The 23,377-nt window shown below is 41.5% G+C and overlaps 1 protein-coding gene across 2 annotated transcripts in view; it reads left to right on the top strand.

The window, feature by feature from the left end:
* pax5 (paired box 5) overlaps positions 1 to 23,377 on the top strand; it is a 267,399-nt gene that overhangs the window by 88,111 nt on the left and 155,911 nt on the right. For both annotated transcript variants that reach the window (XM_073063985.1, XM_073063978.1), the window contains exon 6: positions 17,191 to 17,366. In XM_073063985.1, the coding sequence (XP_072920086.1) occupies positions 17,191 to 17,366 (176 nt within the window). The remainder of the gene's footprint in view (positions 1 to 17,190; positions 17,367 to 23,377) is intronic.

The following is a 23,377-nucleotide window of genomic DNA, read 5'->3' as shown; positions in this document are numbered from 1 at the left end:
TGGATATGCTGATATCCATTGCTGTCTGGGCTTCATTCCATAGGCCCGTCTGAAATACCAATGAAAATATCAACAGGCTTGTGCGAGGTAAATTTCTGGTAAATTTTTTCTTCACTCTTCGCCTGTTAGTGCATAGTTGAGAATGGCTCCGGTGGCAGTGTTGTGTTCTTTGTGTGAAATGTGCAGATTCTGGGAGACTTCCAGTCTCCAGGACAACCACATCTGCACCAGGTGCACCGAGTTGCAGCTCCTCAGAGAACGTGTTAAGGAACTGGAGCTGCAGCTCGATGACCTTCAATTCATACGGGAGAATGAGGAGGTGATAGACAGGAGCTACAGTGAGGAGACCACCCAGAGGTTTCAGGAGACAAGTAACTGGGTGACTGTCAGGATAGAAAGAGAAATGGACAGCCAGTACAGAGTACCCCTGTGGCCGATCCCCTCAATAATAAATATTCCGCTTTGGTTACTGTTGGGGGAGAGACAGCCCAGCAGGGAGAGGCTGCTGTGGTCGGGTTTCTGGCACTGAATCTGGACCTGTGGCTCAGAAGGGAAGGGGGAGAAGAGGACTGCAGTACTGACAGGGGGTTCCATAGTCAGAGGAGCCGACAGGAGAGTCTGTGGATTGCAAAGAGATGCACAATGGTATGTTGCTTCCCAAGTGCCAGGGTCAAGGATGTCTTAGATCGTAGGGGGAGGGGGAGTAGCCATAAGTCGTGGTACATATTGGCACCAATGACATAGGTAGGAAAAGGACAGAGATCCTGAAGAGAGAATTTAGGGAGTTAGATTGAAAACTGAAAAGCAGGACCCCTGGGGTAGTAATCTCTAGATTGCTGACTGTGCCACATGCCAGTGAGGGTAAGAATAGGATGATGTGGCTGAGGAGCTGGTTCGGGGGCAGGGGTTCAGATTCTGGGATCATTGGGATCTCTCCTGGGAAAGGTATGACCTGTACGAAAGGGATGGGTTGCACCTGAACCTGACGGGGACCGATGTCCTTCTGGGCAGGGCTTAAACTAATCTGGCAGGGGGATGGGAACCAGTGTGACAGGGCTGAGGGTGGGCAGTTGGTATAAAACTAGATGCAGTGTGCAGTGAGACGGTCAGGAAGGTCAGGCAGGTGAAAGATAAAGTTGAATTCAGTGGGATGTTGAAGTGTAACACGGGGACAAAATCGAAAAGGGTGACGAATACAGGACTGCAGGTGTTACATCCGAATGCACGCAGAATACGGAATAAGGTAGCTGATCTTGTAGCAGAGTTAGATATGACATTATGGGCATCACTGAATCATGGCTGAAAGAAAATCATAGTTGAGAGTTTAACATCCAAGGATACGCATTGTATTGAAAGGACAGGCGGTAGGCAGAGGGAGTGGGGTGGCTCCGTTGGTAAAAAATAAAATCAAATCCTTAGAAAGAGGTGACATAGGATCGGAAGGTCAGTAGAATCCTTTTGGGTAGATTTAAGAAAGTGGAAGGGTAAAAGACCCTGATGGAAGATACACGCAGGCCCCCCGCAGGGAAGCCCGGATGTGGGATATAAATTACAATGGGAGATACAAAATGCATGTCAAAAGGGTAATGTTACGATAGTCATGCTAGAGTGCAGTATACAGTTACAGTAGATTGGGAAAATCAGGTTGGTGCTTGATTCCAAGAGAGGCCTCACTTGGAGTATTGTGAGCAGTTTTGTTCCCCTTATCGTAGAAAGGATGTGCTGACACTGGAGAAGGCTCAGAGGAGGTTCATAAAAATGATTTTGGGAATGAAAGGGTAGGTGTATGAGGAGCATTTGATAGCTCTGGCCCTGTACTCACTGGAATTTAGAAGAAAGAGGGGTGATCTCATTGAAACCTATTGAATATTGAAAGGTTTAGAGAGACGATATGGAGAGGATGCTTCCTATATTTATTTATTGAGATACAATGCGGAAAAAATTATTCACTTACGGGATGTGGGCATCAGCAGCTAAGCCAGTGTTTACTGCCCATCCGTAGTTGCCCTTGAGAAGGTGGTGATGAGCTGCCTTCCTGAACCACTGCAGTTCCTGAGGTGTAGGAACACCCACAGTGCTTTTATCCTTTTGAGTCGCATCACCCAACAAACCCTGACATGACGCTAGCCTAATCATGGGACAATTTACAGTGAACAATTAACCTCAGACTGGTATGTCTTTGGGCTGTGAGAGGAAACCAGAGCACCTGGAGGAAATCCACGCACTCATGAGGAGAACATACGAACAACTTGTTACGACAGCAGCGGGAATTGAACCTGGGTCACCGGTAGCGTTAAGTATTGTGCCAGCCACTAAGCTACCATGCCAGGGCCTTAGCACCAGAGGGCACATCCTCAGAATGTCCAGTTAGAATGGAGATGAGGAGGAATTTCTTTAGCCAGAGGGTGGTAAAATGAGGAATTTGTTGCCATGGGCAGCTGTGCAGGCCAGAACATTGAGTGTATTTAAGGTAGGGTTTGATAGGTTCTTGATTAGTCAGGGCATGGAAGCTTATGGGGAGAAGGCAGGAGAAAGGGATTGAGAGGGCTAATAGATCAGCCATGATGGAACGGTGGAGCAAACTTGATGGGCAGAATGGCCTAATTCTGCCCCTATCCCTTATGATCTTAATGAAAGTTCAAAATGTGGGTAAGATATTTATGTGTTGCTCCATGTATGTAGAAAGTTAGTTCTTTGGGATATTAGAATCTTTAAAGAATGAAAGAAAGAAAACTATTTATACAATGCCTTTCACCACTCAGGACATCCTAAATTAATAAAGTGTAGCTACTGTTGTAATGGGGAAACCTAATGCCCACAGAAATGTCCCATAAAATGGCAGTGGTATAAATGACTACATAAGTCAAAGTCATTTTAGTGATGCTAGTTAATGGAGAAATCTTGGTCAGGACATTGAGGAAACTCTGCTGCTTAAAGTAATACCATCACAGCCATCTGAGGGGGGTTTACAGTCCCTATGAGAGTCTTCTGAGGCCATTACTATGGCTCTTGTATATCCCCCTGTGAGTGTGGGATGTGAATGTAAAGTGTTTCACATCTGGAGCAAGACTCCTTTGGGTGTTGTCTGGTAAAGTGGCCTATGATGATGTAGGTTAGTGCTTATGTAATGGCACCAGTAATACAGAGGCCTGGACTAGTAATCCTGAAATAAGAGCTCCATTTCCATCGTGGCAACAAGGAAAATTAATTTCAATTAGTTAAGTAAACTCGGAATATACAACTAGTATTAGTAATTGTGACAAAAATTATAGATAGTTGTAATTTAGTTTATTAACTTGACCTGAATTTAAAAAGCTTTCCCCTCTTCCGTCCTATCTCCACAATCCTCTTTTTGCCATATGACATGGCCTTTCAACAGTTCTCTTCTATCTTTCAATGAAGTTAGTTTTTTTCTTTTGTGCTATAATGAGGCCTGTCCTACCCAGCTTGGTTGTGGACTACAGGAGGAATGGAGACAGGCTAACCCCTATTGACGTCAATGGATCTGGGATTGAGAGGGTGAACAGCTTTAAGTTCCTCGGCATACTCATCACCAAAAGATCTCACGTGGTCTGTACATGCTGGCTGTGTGGTGAAAAAGGCACAACAGCGCCTCTTTCACTTCAGACAGTTGAAGAAGTTTGGTACGGGCCCCCAAATCCTAAGAACTTTGTATAGGGGCACAATTGAGAGCATCCTGACTGGCTGCATCACTGCCTGGTATGGGAACTGTATCTCCCTTAACGTCGGTACTCTTGCAGAGAGTGGTGCGGACAGCCCAGCACATCTGTAGATGTGAACTTCCCACTATTCAAGACATTTACAAAGACAGGTGTGCAAAAAGGGCCCGAAGGATCATTGGGGACCCGAGTCACCCCAACCACAAACTGTTCCAGCTGCTACCATCTGGGAAATAGTACAGCAGCATAAAAGCCAGGACCAACAGGCTCTGGGACAGCTTCTTCCACCAGGCCATCAGACTGATTAAATGTGCATTTTATAGTAATTTGTAATAATTAGTATGTACAACAGGACAGTCAATATAGCATAGAGATACAATTGTATCAGCGTGAGTTCATGAGTCTGATGAGTCTGGTGGAAGAAGCTGTCCTGGAGCCTGTTGGTCCTGGCTTTTATGCTGCGGTACCGCTTCCTGGATGGTAGCAGCTGGAACAGTTTGTGGTTGGGGTGACTCAGGTCCCCAATGATTCTTTGGACCCTTTTTATGCCCTGTTTCTGTAAATGTCCTGAATAGGGGGGAAATTCACATCTACAGATGTGCTGGGCTGTCCATACCACTCTCTGCAGAGTACCGAGATTAAGGGAAGTGCAGCTCCTGTACCAGGCAGTGATGCAGCCAGTCAGGATGCTCTCAATTGTGTCCCTGTAGAAAGTTCTTAGGATCTGGGGGCCCGTACTAAACTTCTTCAACTGTCTGAGGTGAAAGAGGTGCTGTTGTGCTTTTTTCGTCACACAGCTGGTGTGTACAGACCATGTGAGATCCTCAGTGATGTGTATGCCGAGGAACTTAAAGCTGTTCACCCTCTCAAACCCAGATCCATTGATGTCAAAAGGGGTTAACCTGTCTCCAATTCTCCCGTAGTCCACAACGAGGGCTGGTTCAGTTAAAAGCCCCTTAAACATACAAGTGGGCAATGCTTGCTGTGTGGGCAATGACATTGTTCCATGCACATTTGACATGGAGATCATCTCGACATACAACTGCATTCTGTGTTTGGAAGAACTCAACTGAATTAATGCAAAGGTTGGATTTGATGCAGACTTTGTGCTGCAGGCTAGGAATAACAGACTTTCCCATGTGTCATAACAGAAAACCAACTGTATCTATATGCATACATTTCTAGGCCATTCTGTTTTCATTACGTTTTAATTCATTTTGGCAGAAATATCATGGAGCAATGATGTAGACTAATTGGCCCATTTCTGAAGTGTGTGTAGGAACAGAGGGATCTTACATGTTCATGTGTAAATATTTGAAGGTGACAAGACCTGTTGAGTGTATATGATTCTGATTTTCCTAAATGGAACAGTAGGGTATAAAATAAAGGAGATTGCAGTAAATTTGTGCACACCCTGATTTGGGCACAATTTTGGACATTGTGTCTAATTTTAGTTTGCTGCAATTTAGCCCTAATGAGGTACAGAAAAAATATACTGGAATGCCACAGAGGGGATTTCAGCAATTAGGTTAAACCGGAGAAGTTGCGGTTCTTGCAACAAAGACTGAAAGGAGATTTCATGCAGTGGACCAGATCTGGTTAGTTTTGCGCAGGTAAACAGAGAGAAGTTGTTCCTATCTACAGATCATCCAGGAGATTCAGATTTCAATAAATTGTGAAGAGAGGTAGTGAGGATGTGAGGAAATCCTTTTTATTTGGCAAGTGGTGATGACCTGGGACTTCTTGCCTGAAGATAAGAGAAGCTGAGGCAATCAGGTCTTCCAAGGGGAACTGGACAAACACTCGAGGGAGAATGATTTGCATGATTCCAGGAACTGGTGCACACTGGGTTGTTCTGTAGAGACTATGAACATGAAGCCAAATGGCCAACTTTGTGCAGAGACAATTCTAGATTTTATTCATTTTACTAAAACATATAATCTTACTTTCTCCATTTTCATTTCTACCTTTCACCTTGTTCTCCACTCACTAATCACTGAAGGTACTCTGCACTCTCCAGCTTTCAGCTTACTTTCTGTACTAGCTATGTATCGCCACTGAAGATTACACTCAGTGTCTTCACACATGAGCTGAAGGTAGCTAGGGCACCAGATTTGATCATGGTGGCACCCATTAAAGCAATATTACAAACTGAAGATGACTCTAAGTTCTGCTTTTTATCTAGCTGTGCAAGTATGTGATTCCAATCTATGAGGTGATACTTAGTGAAAATAACCTCTTCTCTGATACCTGATGGAATATATTTGAAAATCTTGCTATATTCAGGCTTAGATATTGAATATCTATCCAAGGGCAGGGAGTTGATGTGAGAACTACATAAAATAATTGCTGACATTACCTCACTGTTATAGCTTTAGTTTTGCACTATTTATCTCCTTGCAATCCATAGTAATCTTATGTCTTTGCACTGTACTTGTGCTGCAAAACAACACATTTTGTGTCACATAGATGGTGATAACAAACCTAATTCTGATTCTGATTCTGTGACTGCACTGGGAGAGTATAGAAAAGATCTACAGGGATGTTGCTAGGAGCGGAGGATTTTAATGATGAGGAAAGGTGGAACAGGCTGGGGTTGTTTTCTTTGGAACAGAGGAGGCTCAGATGAGATTTAAGAGAATTGTAAAAAAATTATGAAGGGCCTAGTTAGGAAGAAAATTAGGCAAAGCAGCCACTAACTAGGGACTATAGATTTTATAAATAGAAGAATTAAGAGGAATTGTGGACAATTTTCTTTTCTGTCAGCTGGTCACAGGAATCCAAACTTGCCACCTGAAGGAATACTGGAGCCAGAAACAATCACAGTTGAAGTGTACTTTTGTGGGAACTTAAATATCATAGTAAACAAGAGTGGGGGAAGTGGGATTTAGGCTGTGCAGGGCACATTGAGATGAAAGACTTCCCTACCTGTTGTAAACCTGAGTGATTTGATGATTTTATGATTCAGTGATCTCTCCTCTTTATCTACTCTATTAGTTGTATACTCAAGGAAATTACATTTAGCAAATAAGATCCGATATTCTGCCTAAATGATAATTTGGCTTTCGGTTGTCTTGTAATCACTGGAATTTAGAAGATTGAGGGGGGATCTTATTGAAACGTAAAAAATTCTAAAGGGATTGGACAGGCTAGATGCAGGAAGATTGTTTCTGACGTTGGGGAAGGCCAGAACGAGGGGTCACAGTTTAAGGATAAAGGGGAAGCCTTTTAGGACCGAGATGATGAAAAACTTCTTCACACAGAGAGTGGTGAATCTGTGGAATTCTCTGCCACAGGAAACAGTTGAGGCCGGTCATTGGCTATATTTAAGAGGAAGTTAGATATGGCCCTTGTGGATAAAAGGATCAGGGGGTATGGAGAGAAAGCAGGTACAGGGTTCTGAGTTGGATGATCAGCCATGATCATACTGAATGGCGGTGCAGGCTCAAAGGGCCGAATGGCCTACTCCTGCACCTATTTTCTATGTTTCTATGTTTCTAACCAATTCCTTTGCTTGGATTCCAGCATTTTCCGACAACTTTAATCAAGTAGGCTGGACTGCAGCTTCCTGTTTTTTTCTCCTCTCCTGCAATCCCCAAATTTCTTGACAGCAGAGGTATATTGTTACCTTCCAATCCACTGGGACCTTTGCAGAGTCTAGAGAATTTTGAAAATTCAGGACTGATGTATCCACTGTCTCTACAGTCACTGCTTTCAGAACCCTGGACCGTAGGTCATTGGCTGTAGGGCAGTTTGGGAACTCCTTTATTAATCTACTTTCGATTTCTCATTCTCATTGGACCCTTGGTTCCTTATTATTTCTGGTGTGCCACTTGTGTCTTTTATTATGTAGGCAAATACAAATATCTGTTTAACAACTCAACCATTTTCTTCTTCCTCATTATAATATTTTCTGCTTCAGCCTCAAGGGACCTATGTTTACTTTTCGACTCAGTTTATTGGCCATTCCTTGCTGGTTTGTAAAACCTGCATAATCATCATATTCTTCTTCATAGTCACCTTATTCTTTTGGCAATATTATATACTCTCATTTTAATCTAATTGCTTTCTTTACCTTTAAGTGAGCCACATACTGCTCATTTTCCTGTTTCTTTTTATTTCTGAATGAAATGTGTCTTAATTCAGCAATAAGGAATATGTGTTTAAAAATTATCTTTGTTTTATTGCCAAGCTAATATTCATTTCCCAGTCTACCTTATTCAGATCATCTCTCATTCCAGATTAAGATTATAGTTTCGCATTTTAGTGCATCACTGTAAAATCTCAAAGTAAATTTGGATCAATGTAAAATTCTTTCATACTATGATCATTCCTTCTTTGATAATTGCTTAATATGAGATTATTAATTAACTGTATCCATAGCAGAAGATTTAAAATAATTTATTTCAAAGTTCAAAGTAAATTTATTATCGAAGTACATATATGTCACTATGTACAACCCTGAGATTCAATTTATTTGCAGGCATACTCAATAAACCCATAATAGAATAATAACCATAATAGAATCAATGGAACACCGCACCAACTTGGGTGTTCAACCAGTGTGCAAAAGACAACAAACTACAAATACAAAAAGAAACAATTAGTAATAATAACCTAATAAGCAATAAATAAATATTAATAAATATTTCCTGGCTAGTTCTAATAAACTGCCTTGAATTCATTCCAAGCACACCCTTATATATTTTGACAAATTGTTTTGGTGGTTCAGAATAAAGATTCATATCTTCAAAGCTTACTGCATTATTGCTTTTATAGAGTACTACTTTTTGATCATTCCTTGTTGATCTTTATAATCCAAACCCATACCTATAAATGTTTTGTCAAGATTACAAGTCTCTAATTTTAATATATTTTTGATCTTAATCCTCTAAATTAGCCACACATTGATCACTATTCTTGGTTTTTATATGCAATTATGTTCATTGCGAAATGTGAAATATTTATCTAAGTGTTGCTTTTGTTTATCCACTATTCCTTTTAATCCAGTTTCCTGATCGGCTTTATTCAATTTATCTCTCATTTCTATGTTATAATTTTATTCAAAATTAACAATCTGTCCAACAAAATGGTCCATGTTAGAGATCTATGTAAGTGCTGACCCAACTGGTAGCATTCTTGCCTCTAAGCCTAATGGTCGTTGTTGTGTACTTAATATTTCAGTAATACTTGAGAAATATTGTAAATATATTGCTTGATTAAACATGCTTTGTTGATTACATAACACATTTCAGACTATACAAACTATGTGTATAGCACATGACATCACAAAACCACATGTGCGCACCTCACTAAAACGTGAAAACCAAACAAAGATGTATGCACGTTTATCCTCAGTTGTCCCAGTTTGATTAATTTTATGTTTTGGATTTACAAAGCATAACAGTTGTGATGAGGAAGTTTTAAATGAACCTGAGATAACTACCTACCTGTTGAAGTGCAGTGCAGTGTGACATTTGAGTTTTTAAAAAAGTGCAGCGTGTGCTTCTTCGGGAAGGGACAGAGCCTGCTGATTTAAAAAAAAACCGGCAGGAAACAGACTAATTCATGGGTTCATAAACAGAGAGTACCGGGTGATAATAATGATAAATTTAAAAAAAAAGCAGAAATGGCTGGCTACATTCGAAAGATAGATGTCTTCGATTGCACAGGAGATACCTGGGATATTGTATACTGAGTGAATTGAGCAGCATTTTGAAGCAAATGAAATAGTGAATGCAAAGTGACTGTCAGTTTTGTTGAGTGCATTGGGTGGAAAGGCTTACAGTTTGCTAAGAGGTTTGACAGCTCCAAAGTAAGCTTTGCTGATATTGTGAAAGTAATACAGGAACATTTAAAACCGAAACCACTGTTGATTGCAGAATGCTTTAGGTTTCATAAGTGGAATTAAAAGGAAGGGGGGTCATGGCTGAATTGGAAAAGTTATCTGAGTATTGTCAGTTCAGCAATGGGCTTAATGATACACTGAGATATTGTTCAGTGTGTGGGTTCTTACAGGAAAGCATACAGAAATGGCTCCTGGATGAAGCACAACTCACATTTAAAAGAGCAGTTCAAATCGCTGTATCAATGGAAACAGCAGCCTGAGATGCAGTTGAGTTGTAGTCAGAAATGAAAGTGAGCATGAACATTGCAACTTCTAAATAGAAACCTGCTTGGCCAAACAAATTGTGCTGCCATTGTGGCAGGGGCTCAGATTTACCAGATCAAGGCAGGGTTTAAGGCAAAACTTGCAGAAAATCAACAAAGTAGGACACATATAAAGACCATGTCAGGCAGAGAAAAATAAATGGAGTGCACAGGGAGGGAAAAAAGCTGAAAAATCAAGTTGCAGTTTCAAAAACAACACTAATTTGCATGCTATTGATGATAAATCTGATAATGATGGGAGTGACGCAGGACTGAGTAGGCTTGAGATTTTACAACATGAAAATTAACATAGACAAGCAATATGGCTTACACCAGAAGTGAACGGCAAATTAATTGAAATGGAATTGGACACTGGTTCAGCTGTTTTAGTCATTCCCCAAAATGAGTTTGAAAGGCATTTCAAAGATACTAAACTGAAGCCTTCAGGTATCCAACTAAGAATTTATACTGTTGTGGGAATGACATTTACAACAGTGAAATACAACAACCAACTATCCACATTGGGCTCATATGTGGTAAAAACAGAAGGCCCAGCATTGTGAGGTTTTGACTGACTGAAACAACTACAACTTCATTGGAGTTCCACCTACCATTTGCATGCCACATCCCCTGAGAAAGAGTCAAATGGAAAGGTATTGGGAAAGGTACTGAAAAACACCATAGCAGTGTTCAAGATTGGCATTCAAAAATTCAAAACATATCAAGGGTAAAATAGTATTAAATGAATAACCTAAGTTTTACAAAGCCTGTCTAGTTTTTTATACCATAAAGTAGCCAGTGAGCTACTGCATAGAGGCCAATGGAATTCCTTCCAAGGTTGAGTGAAGTCCATGGGAAATGCCAGTGGTCCCAATAGCTAAGAAAAATGAGTTTGTCAGGATCTGTGGTGATTTAAAAGTCACCAGTAACCAGTACTGAAAGTAGATCAATACTCTCTGCCCAGGATAGAGGATATCTTTGCAAACCTTTCTGCAGAGAAACACTTCGGCAAAGTGGACTTGGCCGAGGCCTATCTACAGATGGAGATGGAAGAAGAGTCCAAAGTGTTTCCCACCATAAACACTCACAAAGGGCTCTATCATTGTGATAGACCTTTTTTTGAACCAGCATCTGCACCTGCACTTTGGCAGAAAGTATAGACCAGGTACTTCAAGGCTGCCCAGGCACTCAGTGTTAACTGGATGACATCATTGTTACAGGTAAGGATAACAAGGAACATCTCCAAAACTTCAAGAGAACATTAAAAAGATTAGAAGATTTTTGGCTCAGGGCACAATGCAACAAGTGTGAATTCTTTAAACCAAGCATCACTTACTGTGGTCACACCATTGATGTACAAGGATTACACAAATGTTCTTAGAAAATTCAAGCAGTGATGGATGCCCCAAGGCCAAAGGACGTGTCACAGTTGCGGTCCTTTGTAGGATTTGTCAGTTATTATAACAGGTTCCTGGAACACCTGGCTGTTGTGCTCCATCCTTTGAACTCATTACTAGAGACTGGGAAGAAATGGCAATGGACAAGCAGTGTGAGGTGGTGTCAGACGTTGTACTCACACATTATGATCCACATCACCCAGTGAAGCTTGCCTCATCTTATGGTATAGATGCGGTTATGTCATGTTTTGCGTGATGGAAGTGAATGGCCCATAACCTTTGCATCACACTCCCTTACCGCTGCAGGGAAAAATAATGCACAGATTGTCAGAGAGGCCTTGAATCTGGTTTGGGGTGTTAAACATTTCAACCAGTACTTTGATGGAAGAAAGTTTACCCTCATTACTGATCATCAACCACTAGTGTCTATTTTCAATCCACAGAAGTGTGTTCCACTAACAGCAGCAGCACAAATGCAGATGGCCTCAGTTTCTTGGAAGACAAAATTACAAGATTGAATTCAAGAGGATGACTAATCTTGGAAATGCTGATGGATTGTCCTATTTACCCTTGGAAAAGGAAATAACTGAAAAAAATTACAAAAGAGGACACTCCTCTTGATGCATTCTCCGGAATACAATTGAAAGTCTCCCTATTATGGTTGAGATGATTCAATGGGAAACCAGAAAAAATCCCACACTGTCTCAGGTCTACATGACTACCCAAAATGGCTGGAGTGTGCAGCAGAAACTCCAGTTCACCCATTTTTACCAGCACTGGATCAACTTGCCCTTGACAGGTGTTGCCTTATGTGGGGATTGAGAGTTGTTCTACCATGCAAGCTGAGAGTTGAAGCGTTGGAAGAGTTACCCGCCAGTCATCTAGGCGTGGTCAAAATGAAAGCGTTGGCTCAAAGCTTTGTCTGGTGGCTAGGATGGATCAGCAGATCCAGCAACCTGCCATGCACTGTTTGGGATGCCAACACGTCCAGAAGAAAGGTATCCAAAGCTGTGAGAATCAGAATCAGGTTTATTATCACCGGCATCTGTCGTGAAATTTGTTAACTTAGCAGCAGCAGTTCAATGCAATACATAATCTAGAACAAAAGAAAAAATAATAAGAAGAATAAATAAGTAGGTAAATCAATTACAGTATATGTATATTGAATATGTAGATTAAAATTTTTGCAAAAGAGAGAAATAGTATACATTAAAAAGTGAGTTAGTGTTCAAGGGCTCACTGTCCATTTAGGTATCAGATGGCAGAGGGGTAGAAGCTGTTGCTGAATCACTGAGTGTGTGCCTTCAGGTTTCTGTACCTCCTACCAAATGGTAACAGTGAGAAAAGGACATGCCCTGGGTGCTGGAGGTCCTTAATAATGGACACTGCCTTTCTGAGACACTGCTCCTTGAAGATGTCCTGGGTACTTTGTAGGCTAGTACCCAAGATGGAGCTGACTTCTGCAGCTTCTGAACCTTCTGCAGCTTCTTTCGGTCCTGTGCAGTAGCCCCCCCCCCCCCCCACTCCCATACCAGACAGTGATGCAGCCTGTCAGAATGCTCTCCATGGGTACATCTATAGAGTGTATTTGTTGACATACCAAATCTCTTCAAACTCCTAATGAAGTATAGTTGTTGTCTTGCCTTCTTTATAACTGCATTGATATGTTGGGACCAGGTTAGGTCCTCAGAGATCTTGACACCCAGGAACTTGAAGCAGCTCACTCTCTCCACTTCTGATCCCTCTATGAGGATTGGTATGTATTCCTTCATCTTACCCATCCTGAAGTCCACAATCAGCTCTTTCATCAAACTGACATTGTGTGCCAGGTTGTTGTTGCAGCACCACTCCACTAGATGATATATCTCGTTCCTGTACTCCCTCTCATCTGAGATTCTACCAACAATGGTTGTATCATCAGCAAATTTATAGATCACTTCCTGAAGTCCCAGAGTCAATTCCTACAACTACCGCAGTGGAGGCCCTGGAACCTGAGATTGTTTTATGGCCATGCAGAGTGATCCCACTTGTCAGGAAGTTCAGGAGGCATAAAAAATCCTCCACGGCAATTAAATCTTTAGGACTGAACAGGACAATTTGAAATTTCCTATGCTGTGGATGTGTATTACCATTTATAATGTATGTAAAAGTATATGTCTAGCATATATCATCACGCTACCACATCATACGTGCACACCTTGCTAAGAGGTAAAAACAAAACTAAGAAGTACTGTACCAGTCCTGCTGAAGGGTCTTGGCCCGAAACGTCGATTTTACTCTTTTCCACAGATGCTGCCTGGCCTGCGGAGTTCCTCCAGCATTTTGTGTCTGTTGCTTGGATTTCCAGCATCTGCAGATTTTGTCTTGTTTGTGATTGGTACCAATGTTTATCCCTGGTTCTTCTGTGTTGTACTTCCAATTATTTTGATGTTTTGGAGTCACAAGAGGTTAAAGCCCGACTGTATACTCTTGAGTTTAAGCATTTACACTGACGTAGTGACCTGCTTGCACACAGCAAGCATACCTGAACACAACATTGGACATTTTCATTTTGGTCAGTTCTGACTCTTGTTGTAAATGCTTTTGTTCAGAAATGCGTGTCGCAGGTTTTCAGCACAGATCCACTCTACCTGGCTCCGTAGGTAGGGAGAAACCCTTGCTGAAATGTGATCCGTACATTTCAGTGAAGTAAAGTTTTTATTTGTCCCAGCTCAACGTGGCTTATTATTAGTTTCATGTCTAACTTGTCTCAAAAACCGGGAATTCTCTCAAAACCTGTCTTTCAGAGCATCTAATCAACCTCTGGCATTAACTGCACCTCTACTGACCTTACACATTGTGCACCACCCATTCCCTCCATTCTCACATAGACTGGGGCTTTTGGGTGCAGGTAGTTGAACACTCGCAGTGTCGCTAGGCAGTATTCTGTTGCGTGGGTGCCTTTATAAAGAGACACTTTGCTGACAGTGGGAGATGTGACAGGATAGCTTCTTTAACTTCTTCCAAGGTGCTCAGAGTGTGTTGACACTGCGTATAGAGACGGTAGTACTTATTGTGTGGCTTCCTCAGTGGGAGAACTGCTGGCTGCTCTTCATTAGTAATCCTCTTTCCCGAGGCATGTCAGGATCAGCAGCGGTGCTAGCGGCTGCTTTAGTAGTGTCACTTAACTTTCCATAAGCAGTAGGCACACCGTGAGCCAGCACTGTGAGGACAAACCCCCTCCACCCACCCACCCTAACCCTCACTACCCACCTGAAAGCGCCTGGACTTTCCACTCGGACTCCACAGAGACCTAAATGTGCGTACATTGGCGTACAGCGGTTGCTCCTGTGTTTAAAATTGTTGGTAATGAGATGGACATTGACAGCATTGCGTTCTGACCACACGCAGATGGATAGAGAGCTGGTGGTGGGGCTTTTAGACACTGCCAAGTACTCAAGATCCAAATCTAGAAAGGCAACAGCTAGTGCTGAGACTCAGAATGCAAAAGAGGAAATGAGTTACACTCACAGTATGTTAAGAAAACCTCATCTGGAAAACCAGGCCATTAATTGTACCAGATAATGCAACTATGAATTGTTAATTTTAAACATTTTTTTGTGGTAGATTAATTCACCACCATAACTTTCCTCTAGTCTAGAGTGTAGGTGAGGGGCCGAATTTGTGAGGAATTGTTGAGAATGTGGAGAGAGTAAAATGTATGATTAATGTAGGACTACTGTACATTGGCGTTTATAGTCAGCACGTAGTTGGTGGTCTGAATGGCCAGTTTTGATGCTGTATGTCTCTATGACTCTATAATTAAGTATGTTATTGGCCCTAAAAGATTAATAGAGTGTGTATGTTCACAATTGTTTATAACAAAAGAATCAGAGAGTGTCAACATTGGGATCATTAATTTTCCGGTAAAATTACACACCTTGGTGTCTGTTCCATGTGTCTGGCTGCTCTGTGAGTCTGAGGTTTGGCCAAAGCTGACTGAGGCAGGAATCTGGGATCGTCAGGCCTTCGAGCATTGCTGCACAAGCTGACACTGAGGCCATTTGAGAAGGACATTAACGTCTTAAAATGGCACACCAGGTGACTTTTCTGAGAGTTCGGGTGGACAATGGCAGAATTACCTGCTGGCTATCAGACAGTATTATCACTTCTGTTTCCTGCTGTCAGACCCTATATACAGGTGTGTGTCTGCTCTAGTCAAAGTTCACTCTCCCCCCGCCAAGTGGGGATGAAATGAAGGGAGAAACCCCTCAGAGCTTTTTCCGATCCGAGGTTGGCAAATGTGAAATATTTCATGCAGTATTTTTGTGAATAATGTAACTGGAGATATGGAACGTTTCATGCATGGGTTCTTGATTGGGTAAACCAGCTGACTATGTGCCTTATGCAACAGACCGCACAATTTTGTCTCCTGATAAAGATGCTTCTGAAATAATGGCATTGTTAAAAGGGCATGAAAATTCACTGTTATTTTTGAGAAGATGTGTTTGAAAGATAGCTACTGTTGGGAGCTGAACTCTTAGTTACTAAAAGATACCGAGGGAACTGTGATCACGGATCACAGTTCTGAGCTGGAAACCAGATCTGAAGAAAAATGAAAACTAGCTCATTATTTTATTAAAGTAAAAGTGTGGGGGTAGGGCGAAGGATCAGGCACATCCAATTGGAGTACTGTAAACGGGCACATGTATCATTAGAAATATGTATTGAAATAACTGATCTCTGTATATCCAAGGAGTATGGAGCTCGTCCAAACGTATCTTAAAGGTCAAGCTTTGAAATGAAGAAGCAATAAACCAGTGAAATGGTACTATCACCAAAACATGATTGATCAATTGAATTCTATCAAAGAGAGTGGACAGCCAGATTAAGTCAGGCCTGATAGGTTCAATGAGTTAAAGCATGATGTTCATTTCAGCTTCATTTCACCAGTCTTTGCTTGTGAAATTGGTCAATCAATAGAGGTTGAAGATCATATATCGGTGACCATCTTATAGGGAATATAATCTACTCCAGGCAGCCCCTGAGTCCAGCTGCCTACTCTGTAATGGAGACAGAACTGAAACTCCATCAGTACGACTGAAATGGGTTGATATCTTTGACAAATGGAAAGTATTTTTGGAACTCTGTTGATTTATCTTTTACTCGGGTCGATTTACAGAAAAAAAATGTAACCATCTTGGAGGAAATATAATGATCTTACTTCAAAATATAACGAATAAATGGATATATAGCTAAGATATGATCATAAAACTTTTTTTATTTTTCTTTCTTCTACCTTTAGAAAAATATATGATTTATTTTGATCAGTGAGTGGGGATGAGAGGGACAGGGTCTGGTTTTACAGAACTGTCAAAATTGCATCAGTTTTACTTTTATAACTGAAGGCCCTTGAACACAACAGAAAATCTGCCTTTGAATTTAGAGGCTTGAAAAGTCAGAATTGTGATGTGAGAATTAGTACATGCGAAGGAAATGAAGATTAAACAACCAGAATCTGAATGTGAAAGCCACAGGATTCTAGTGGCATTTTCATACTTAAATTTAAACAATTTACGATAAGGCAATGACTTTAATTCATTCACCATAATCTTTAAGTCTCCTGTTGTTCCTCACATTTTTCAAACTGTGCTGTATAATATTTAGCAACAGAAACAATTTTTCCAGCTGTTAAATGCTTTAAAATATTTGCATATTTGATGGCTGAAAATTAGATCTGGTTGATAGATGATAAATTTTGAAATTTAACAGACGTGGTAACCGGGCTCCTCGTAGTGAGTCAATCACATATCTCTCGCAGTTTAAGTAAATGCACTTCTGCAAGTAAATCTGCAAAACACTTATTTTGAAGTTGTTTAAAGAAGAATTATCTGACAGTAGTCCATCACTGCATTTATTATTTTGTTTTTCCCAGGCACCTCTAACACACTTTGCTAAGTCTTTTTCGTGTCTCTTTTGTAAAGGTGCTCAGGAAAATCCAATGCACAATGGACACTCCCACCCGAGCAGGGATTTTCTGCGGAAGCAGATGCGTGGCGAGCTCTTCACACAGCAGCAGCTAGAAGTGTTAGACAGAGTCTTTGAAAGACAGCACTACTCAGATATCTTCACAACTACAGAGCAGATCAAATCCGAGCAGGTGAGAGAAGCACCACCACACAACCTCCTCTTGAATGAACTGAAATGTGACTCTCTTCCACGACTATGTCTGAATTATTCTTCCATCACTACAATAGCAACTAAATAGCCGGAGAGAAAAAAGCAACAGTGATATTGTGCCAGATTAGTACTTCATTTCAGAGTGCAAGTGAAATAAAATTATCTACAAAACACCAATGTGATGGGCATTACAGGCGAGGGTTTAAATAAGAAGTGAAGGGATGGGCAGATATGTTCTTAGGCACAACACTGACGTGGCTGATTTCAGCTTTTAAAAGAAGACACTATATAGAACTCAAACACCACAGGACCACAGAGAGAATATATTAGACACATAAAGGAGATAAATAGTTTATACTGGGCCACAGATAAGTCATTCAGCATCTTGAATCCATTCCACTGCCTGTCAGATTAGACCAATCCCTACCCTAATTCTGTTTGTCACTTTTTATTCCATGTTTCTCAGAACTTTTCTTCAATAAAACCTCTTTGTTTCAGGATTGCAGTCTTGTCATCCAAGTATACATAATCTTGTAAAGGAAGCGAGATCTTGATTTCCACTATCCTTTGCCTGACTTCAATCCCAAAAGCCCAAGCCTAATTTTAAGGTATTGGATTCTGATAAAGATTCCTTTACCAGAGGAACTAATTTCTCTCCATCAACTCTATTGAATTCTTTTATTATTTTTGATACCAGGATTTAGCTTAGAGGTAACATCGAACCTGTCATTAATAATCCACAAGATGTGGAACCTTGAACAGGAATTTGTATTTTTCCTAAGATTATGGAAGATCTAACAAAAAATCCAGAGCATGGGACTCCAGGAGTGGTGCAATGGAGTAGATCTGGATTCAGTCCCGACCTTAGGTACTATCTGTGTGGAATTTTCATGTACTCCCTGTGACTGTGATTTCTGCTTGATGCTCTATTTTCCTCCCACCTCTTGAAGATGAGCTGATAATTAATTATTCCGATTAAGTTACCTCGTAGTGTAGGTAAGTGGCAGGTAAGTCAATGGGATGTTAATGAGCTTCGGGAAGAGACAAAAGCTGCAAATGTACACGGGAATAAGCAGAAAGAAAGAGATTGATAGCATCGCTCTGCAAGGAGCCTGAATGGCCTCCTCCTGCGACGTAGCAAGGATGAGTGAAAGAGGAAGTGCAATGCCCATGGTAATGATTCTTCGGTTGTCTTATTCTTTACTTACTTGACTTCATACTTGAGTGATTCAAGCAGCTTTGCAGCCACAAGGCTCTTCCTTATAAAGCACCATGAATTAGTGACCAGTCAAGATCATGAAATGCCAGGAATTTTGCACAGTGCTAGGTAGTCTTAGGAAGTGCTTTGCTACCCACGAACCCAATGTGAATGGGGAGTAGGTGGGGCACCTCAGTAGTGGATGAAGAAACCAGCAGGGAATGTGGATGTCCCATCGTTCCTTACCTAGATAATTATAAACAGATTACCTACCAATTGGCTCTTGGACTGATCACCAGATGTTTGACTCGTGTGGACATTTAGTGAATGTTTACTTGTAGACCTGCGTGAGTAGTTGCAGAAGGAATGTAGGGACAGAGATAGAATAATGATTGGAATTTGGGAAGAGAGAACATATCCAGCTATGATTGTTTGTGTAGGTGTACACACGAATGGAGAGCTGATGGCTGAAACATAATAACCTCATCCAGGATGAGGGAGGGTGACAGAATATTAGGAACAGCAATTGAGGAAGGAGAAATCGAGCAATCCAGGCAGGATTTAGGAGGGAACTGGTGACTACAGTGTCAACCTCAATTCAACAGGGATTAGGAGGGATTGGAATTCTGGGCAAAAAACTGGGAGAGAGGAGGTGGAATAATTGATGTTTGGATGGGCAAAAGGGGAAGATGACTAATCCAGACAGTGATGGAGATTAGTCCAGACACAGATAGGGGTGGGGGAGGAGGAATAGTTCATCAATGAAGCAGTGGAGCTGAGTAGCACACGAAAAGCTGGAGGGGCACATTGGATCAGGCAGCAGAGGAAAGTGGAGTGTCAACATTTTGGGTGAAGACCCTTCATGTGGATTGGATGAGACGGGACTGGACTGACATAGGATGTGAAATTTGTTATTTTGCAGCAGCAGTACAGTGCAAAGCATAACATTACCATAAGTTACAAGAATAAATAGATAAAGCGAAAGATGAATAATGAGGCAGTGTTCATGGACCGTTCAGAAATCTGAGAGTGGAGGGGAAGAAGCTGTTCTTAAAATGTTCAGCCTGGTTCTAAAGGTACCACGTCCCCACTAGTTGTGAAGTGATGAGGGCTTGCTTTGGATGTGAAGTGATGAGGGCTTGCTTTGGATGTGAAGTGATGAGGGCTTGCTTTGGATGTGAAGTGATGAGGGCTTGCTTTGGATGTGAAGTGGAGGGCTTGCTTTGGATGTGAAGTGGAGGGCTTGCTTTGGATGTGAAGTGATGAGGGCTTGCTTTGGATGTGAAGTGGAGGGCTTGCTTTGGATGTGAAGTGGAGGGCTTGCTTTGGTTGTGAAGTGATGAGGGCTTGCTTTGGTTGTGAAGTGATGAGGGCTTGCTTTGGATGTGAAGTGATGAGGGCTTGCTTTGGATGTGAAGTGATGAGGGCTTGCTTTGGATGTGAAGTGATGAGGGCTTGCTTTGGATGTGAAGATCTTTATTGATGGATGGTGCCTTCGTGAGGCACTGCTTCCTCAGTGATGGAAAAGGTTGTGCCTATGATAGAACTGGCTGAGGTTAAACTCATCTACTCATAAGTGACCTAAAAAGAAAGGTTTTAAAACATAAGCACTGAATTAAGAAGCAGGCTAGTAGCAAAACAAATCTCTTGTTAGTGAGTAATACTAATGACAAGATAGATTATTTTTTGACTGCCAGAAGTAGAAGTAGAAATGGGCTACGATCCTGCATCTGAGATGACTGAAACTCTGTGTCTTGGTAGTGACGGGCATTTCCTGAAACACTCTGGTCAATAACCAGTGAGTTTAAACAACCTCAGGTCCTTCCTTTCCCAAGCAGCTGATATGACAATTCCCAGTGCTGTGATCATTTAAACCGGCTGATTTTGCTAACTCTGTAGGACAACTGGCCAGTAATCGACACGGGCTAGGTAAAGTTTGTTCCATTAGGGTCAGAGTGGAGTCATTAAAGAGGCACTGTGGCAAACAGCTGTCTGATGGTCAGCAAACAGATAATTGAGGAGACAGGAAGGGACCCGGAAATCAGGTGGGAGAAAAAAATAGCTTCTGCTTCAGTTTTACAACCACGTTAGGATATATGCAAATGATCATTTTTTATGGCAAGCTGATGTGCAGAAAGGTGATCAGTGTCAGCCGTAGTTTAGTGTTGGCTCTCTTGCCCCTCACTCAAAAGGTTGTGGATTATTATCTCAGTCCACTCACTGGTGCTAAAACTAAGCAAATACTCCAGTGCAGAAGTGATATATGGTTGGAAATTCCAATACTCTGATAAAACATTAAACTAGGTGTGATGTTGGTCTCTCAGATTGCAGCAAAACACCATATCAGTATTTCAAAGATAAACAAGGGAGTTTTCTCCTATGCCTTCATGAAATATTTATTTCTCAGCCAACAATAAATGAATCATCTGAAAATGATCACACAATGGAATCTCTGGGAGCCTGTGTGTAGATCAGCTTCTCTTAATTAACTGCAACGTGTTTGGTGACTTCTTGAGGCTGTGAAAGATGCCAAACTAATGCATTTTATTTTCTCATAAACAACTACACAATTAGATAATTATTCAGTAAGAAGAAAGAGCTGATACTGTTCTACCGCTTATCATACTTCAGTGTTTCCCAAACAATGCTGAATTTGTTGATGTATAATTTAAACCAATCTCGGTTCTTGATTGACTTTTCCCAGTTCCTAACTATCAGCTGACAAGAAAGTTTTTATCTTGAATCAAGTACCGTAAATTATAATGTGCTAATGACTAGAGATTTTTTTTGATATTGCTTAAGGCAGTGGTGCCAAACTCATTTTAGGTCACGGGCCGGATTGAGCAAAATGCAGCTTCATGCGGGCCGGATCAGTCGGACGCGTGCGAACGCAGCTTTCGTTGCCTCCGTTTTTTCAGCCTGCTCTCATGTGTCTCAGTCTCTGCTATAACTACAAAGTGTTTCACTTTACAAATTCCGTTTCTTATGAAGAAGACTGCCGAGCAAGACTGCCGAATAAACACTAAAAACCCTGAAAACCTGGTACCTGAATAAACCCAGCATTAGCCATATCATACGCCATAGGCGCTTCGATTACTGGGGCCAGCTTTAATAGTAATTAGATATTATCTCGCGGGCCAAAGATAATTCCACCGCGGGCCGGATTTGGCCCGCGGGCCTTGAGTTTGACATATATGGCTTAAGGTATACAGTAAGTATTTTGTCCTGTGAATGTTAGAATATGCTGGCTGGATGGTGAACGTACAATTGGGGTGGTTGATGATTGTACATTATGATTCGGTTTATACAGTAAATTGACATTGTAGCAAATGTGTATTTGCAGTTCAAGATATTGTAAACATTTGCATCATGAAACAGTAGTGATCTCCAAGTGAGAATATAATTTTGCACCATTTTATTTGGATATAAAAAATCATAAAAGAGTATAAATCATAAGCACAGGAAAGTCTGCAGATGCTGGAAATCCAAAGCAAGATGCTGGAGGAACTCAGCGGGTCAGGCAGCATCTATGTAACTGAATAGATAGTCAATACTTTTGGCCGGGAGCCGGGCTGAGTCCTGAAGAAGGGTCTTGGCCCGAAATGTTGACTATCTATTCATTTCTATAGATGCTTCCAGCATGTTGTGTGTTGCTTTGTAAGAGTTTAGTCTATCAAGACTTCCTGACTTGCATGAAGAGCAGTTCAGCTGGTTGATATTTGACTTTTTCTGCTGACCCAAGACATTATATTTTAGACTCTAACAATCAGTTTGTAAGGCTTTTACATTGAATGAGGTTTGGTTCTTTTGCCAATATCCTAAAACTGTGCCCTCAAGTTGTGGATCCTTCAGCTCTGATTTTATAATCCATGATGATCAATGACCCATCTAAACCAGTTATATTTGCCTGTCATTGGTTCATAAACCTTTTCTATCTATGAACTTGTCCAGGTGCCTTTTAAATGTTGTCAGTGTACCTGCCTCAACCACTTCCTAAGGTAGTTCATTCCATATACATCCAGGTTTTGACATGGTGAATGACAAGAAACATCAGAGTGACCCAAGTGCAGATGGGACTTTTCACTAACGAGGGAAAGCCTGACCAACTGCCCTTCCCACTCCTTGAGGTCGGCGACTAGGGCATTTGTTTTGCTGATATCGCAGGGCAGGACACCACGTTACTCGGTTCTCTGCCTTCTTCCCATACTCGGACTCATCATTATTCGAGATACGGCTCAGTACGGTGGAGTCACCTGCAAAACCGTAGATGGGTCAGAGCAGAATCTGGCTGCACAATCGTGAGTGTCGAGGGAGTAGCGTAGGGGGCTGAGGATGCAGCCTCGAGGGCTGTCAATGTTCAGGATGATCGTGGTGCTGCCTACTCTGATTGCAGGCTACCGTCAGGAAAAGAATCCAGTTGCAAAGGGAGGAGTTGCATCCCAGGGCTAGAAGACCGGAGATGAGTTTGCTTGGAATTATAGTATTGAAGGTAGAGATATAGTCAGCAAACAGAAGTCTAACATAGGCATCTTTACTGTCCAGATGCTCCAGAGGTGAGACCATCCAAAATATACAACCTATATCATTTTGCAGGTAATAGCAGGAAACACCATTCCTCCAGGAAACACAGCCTAACAAAGAACTATGTCGCAGTTTCTTCATCACACTTAAGTCAAAATCCTGCATTCTTTTTTAATTGCACCAGGAATACCTTCACCAACCTGGCTGCAGTAATTGATAAAGTAGCTCACCTCGACACTCATCAGGGTACTTAAAGGGTGAGCAATAAATGC

Source organism: Hemitrygon akajei, chromosome 2, assembly GCF_048418815.1.
Source record: "Hemitrygon akajei chromosome 2, sHemAka1.3, whole genome shotgun sequence".
In the NCBI taxonomy this organism is placed as follows: Eukaryota; Metazoa; Chordata; class Chondrichthyes; order Myliobatiformes; family Dasyatidae; genus Hemitrygon; species Hemitrygon akajei.
The sequence above is the reverse complement of the archived record's forward strand: the minus strand, read 5'-3'. Positions and strand labels throughout refer to the sequence as shown.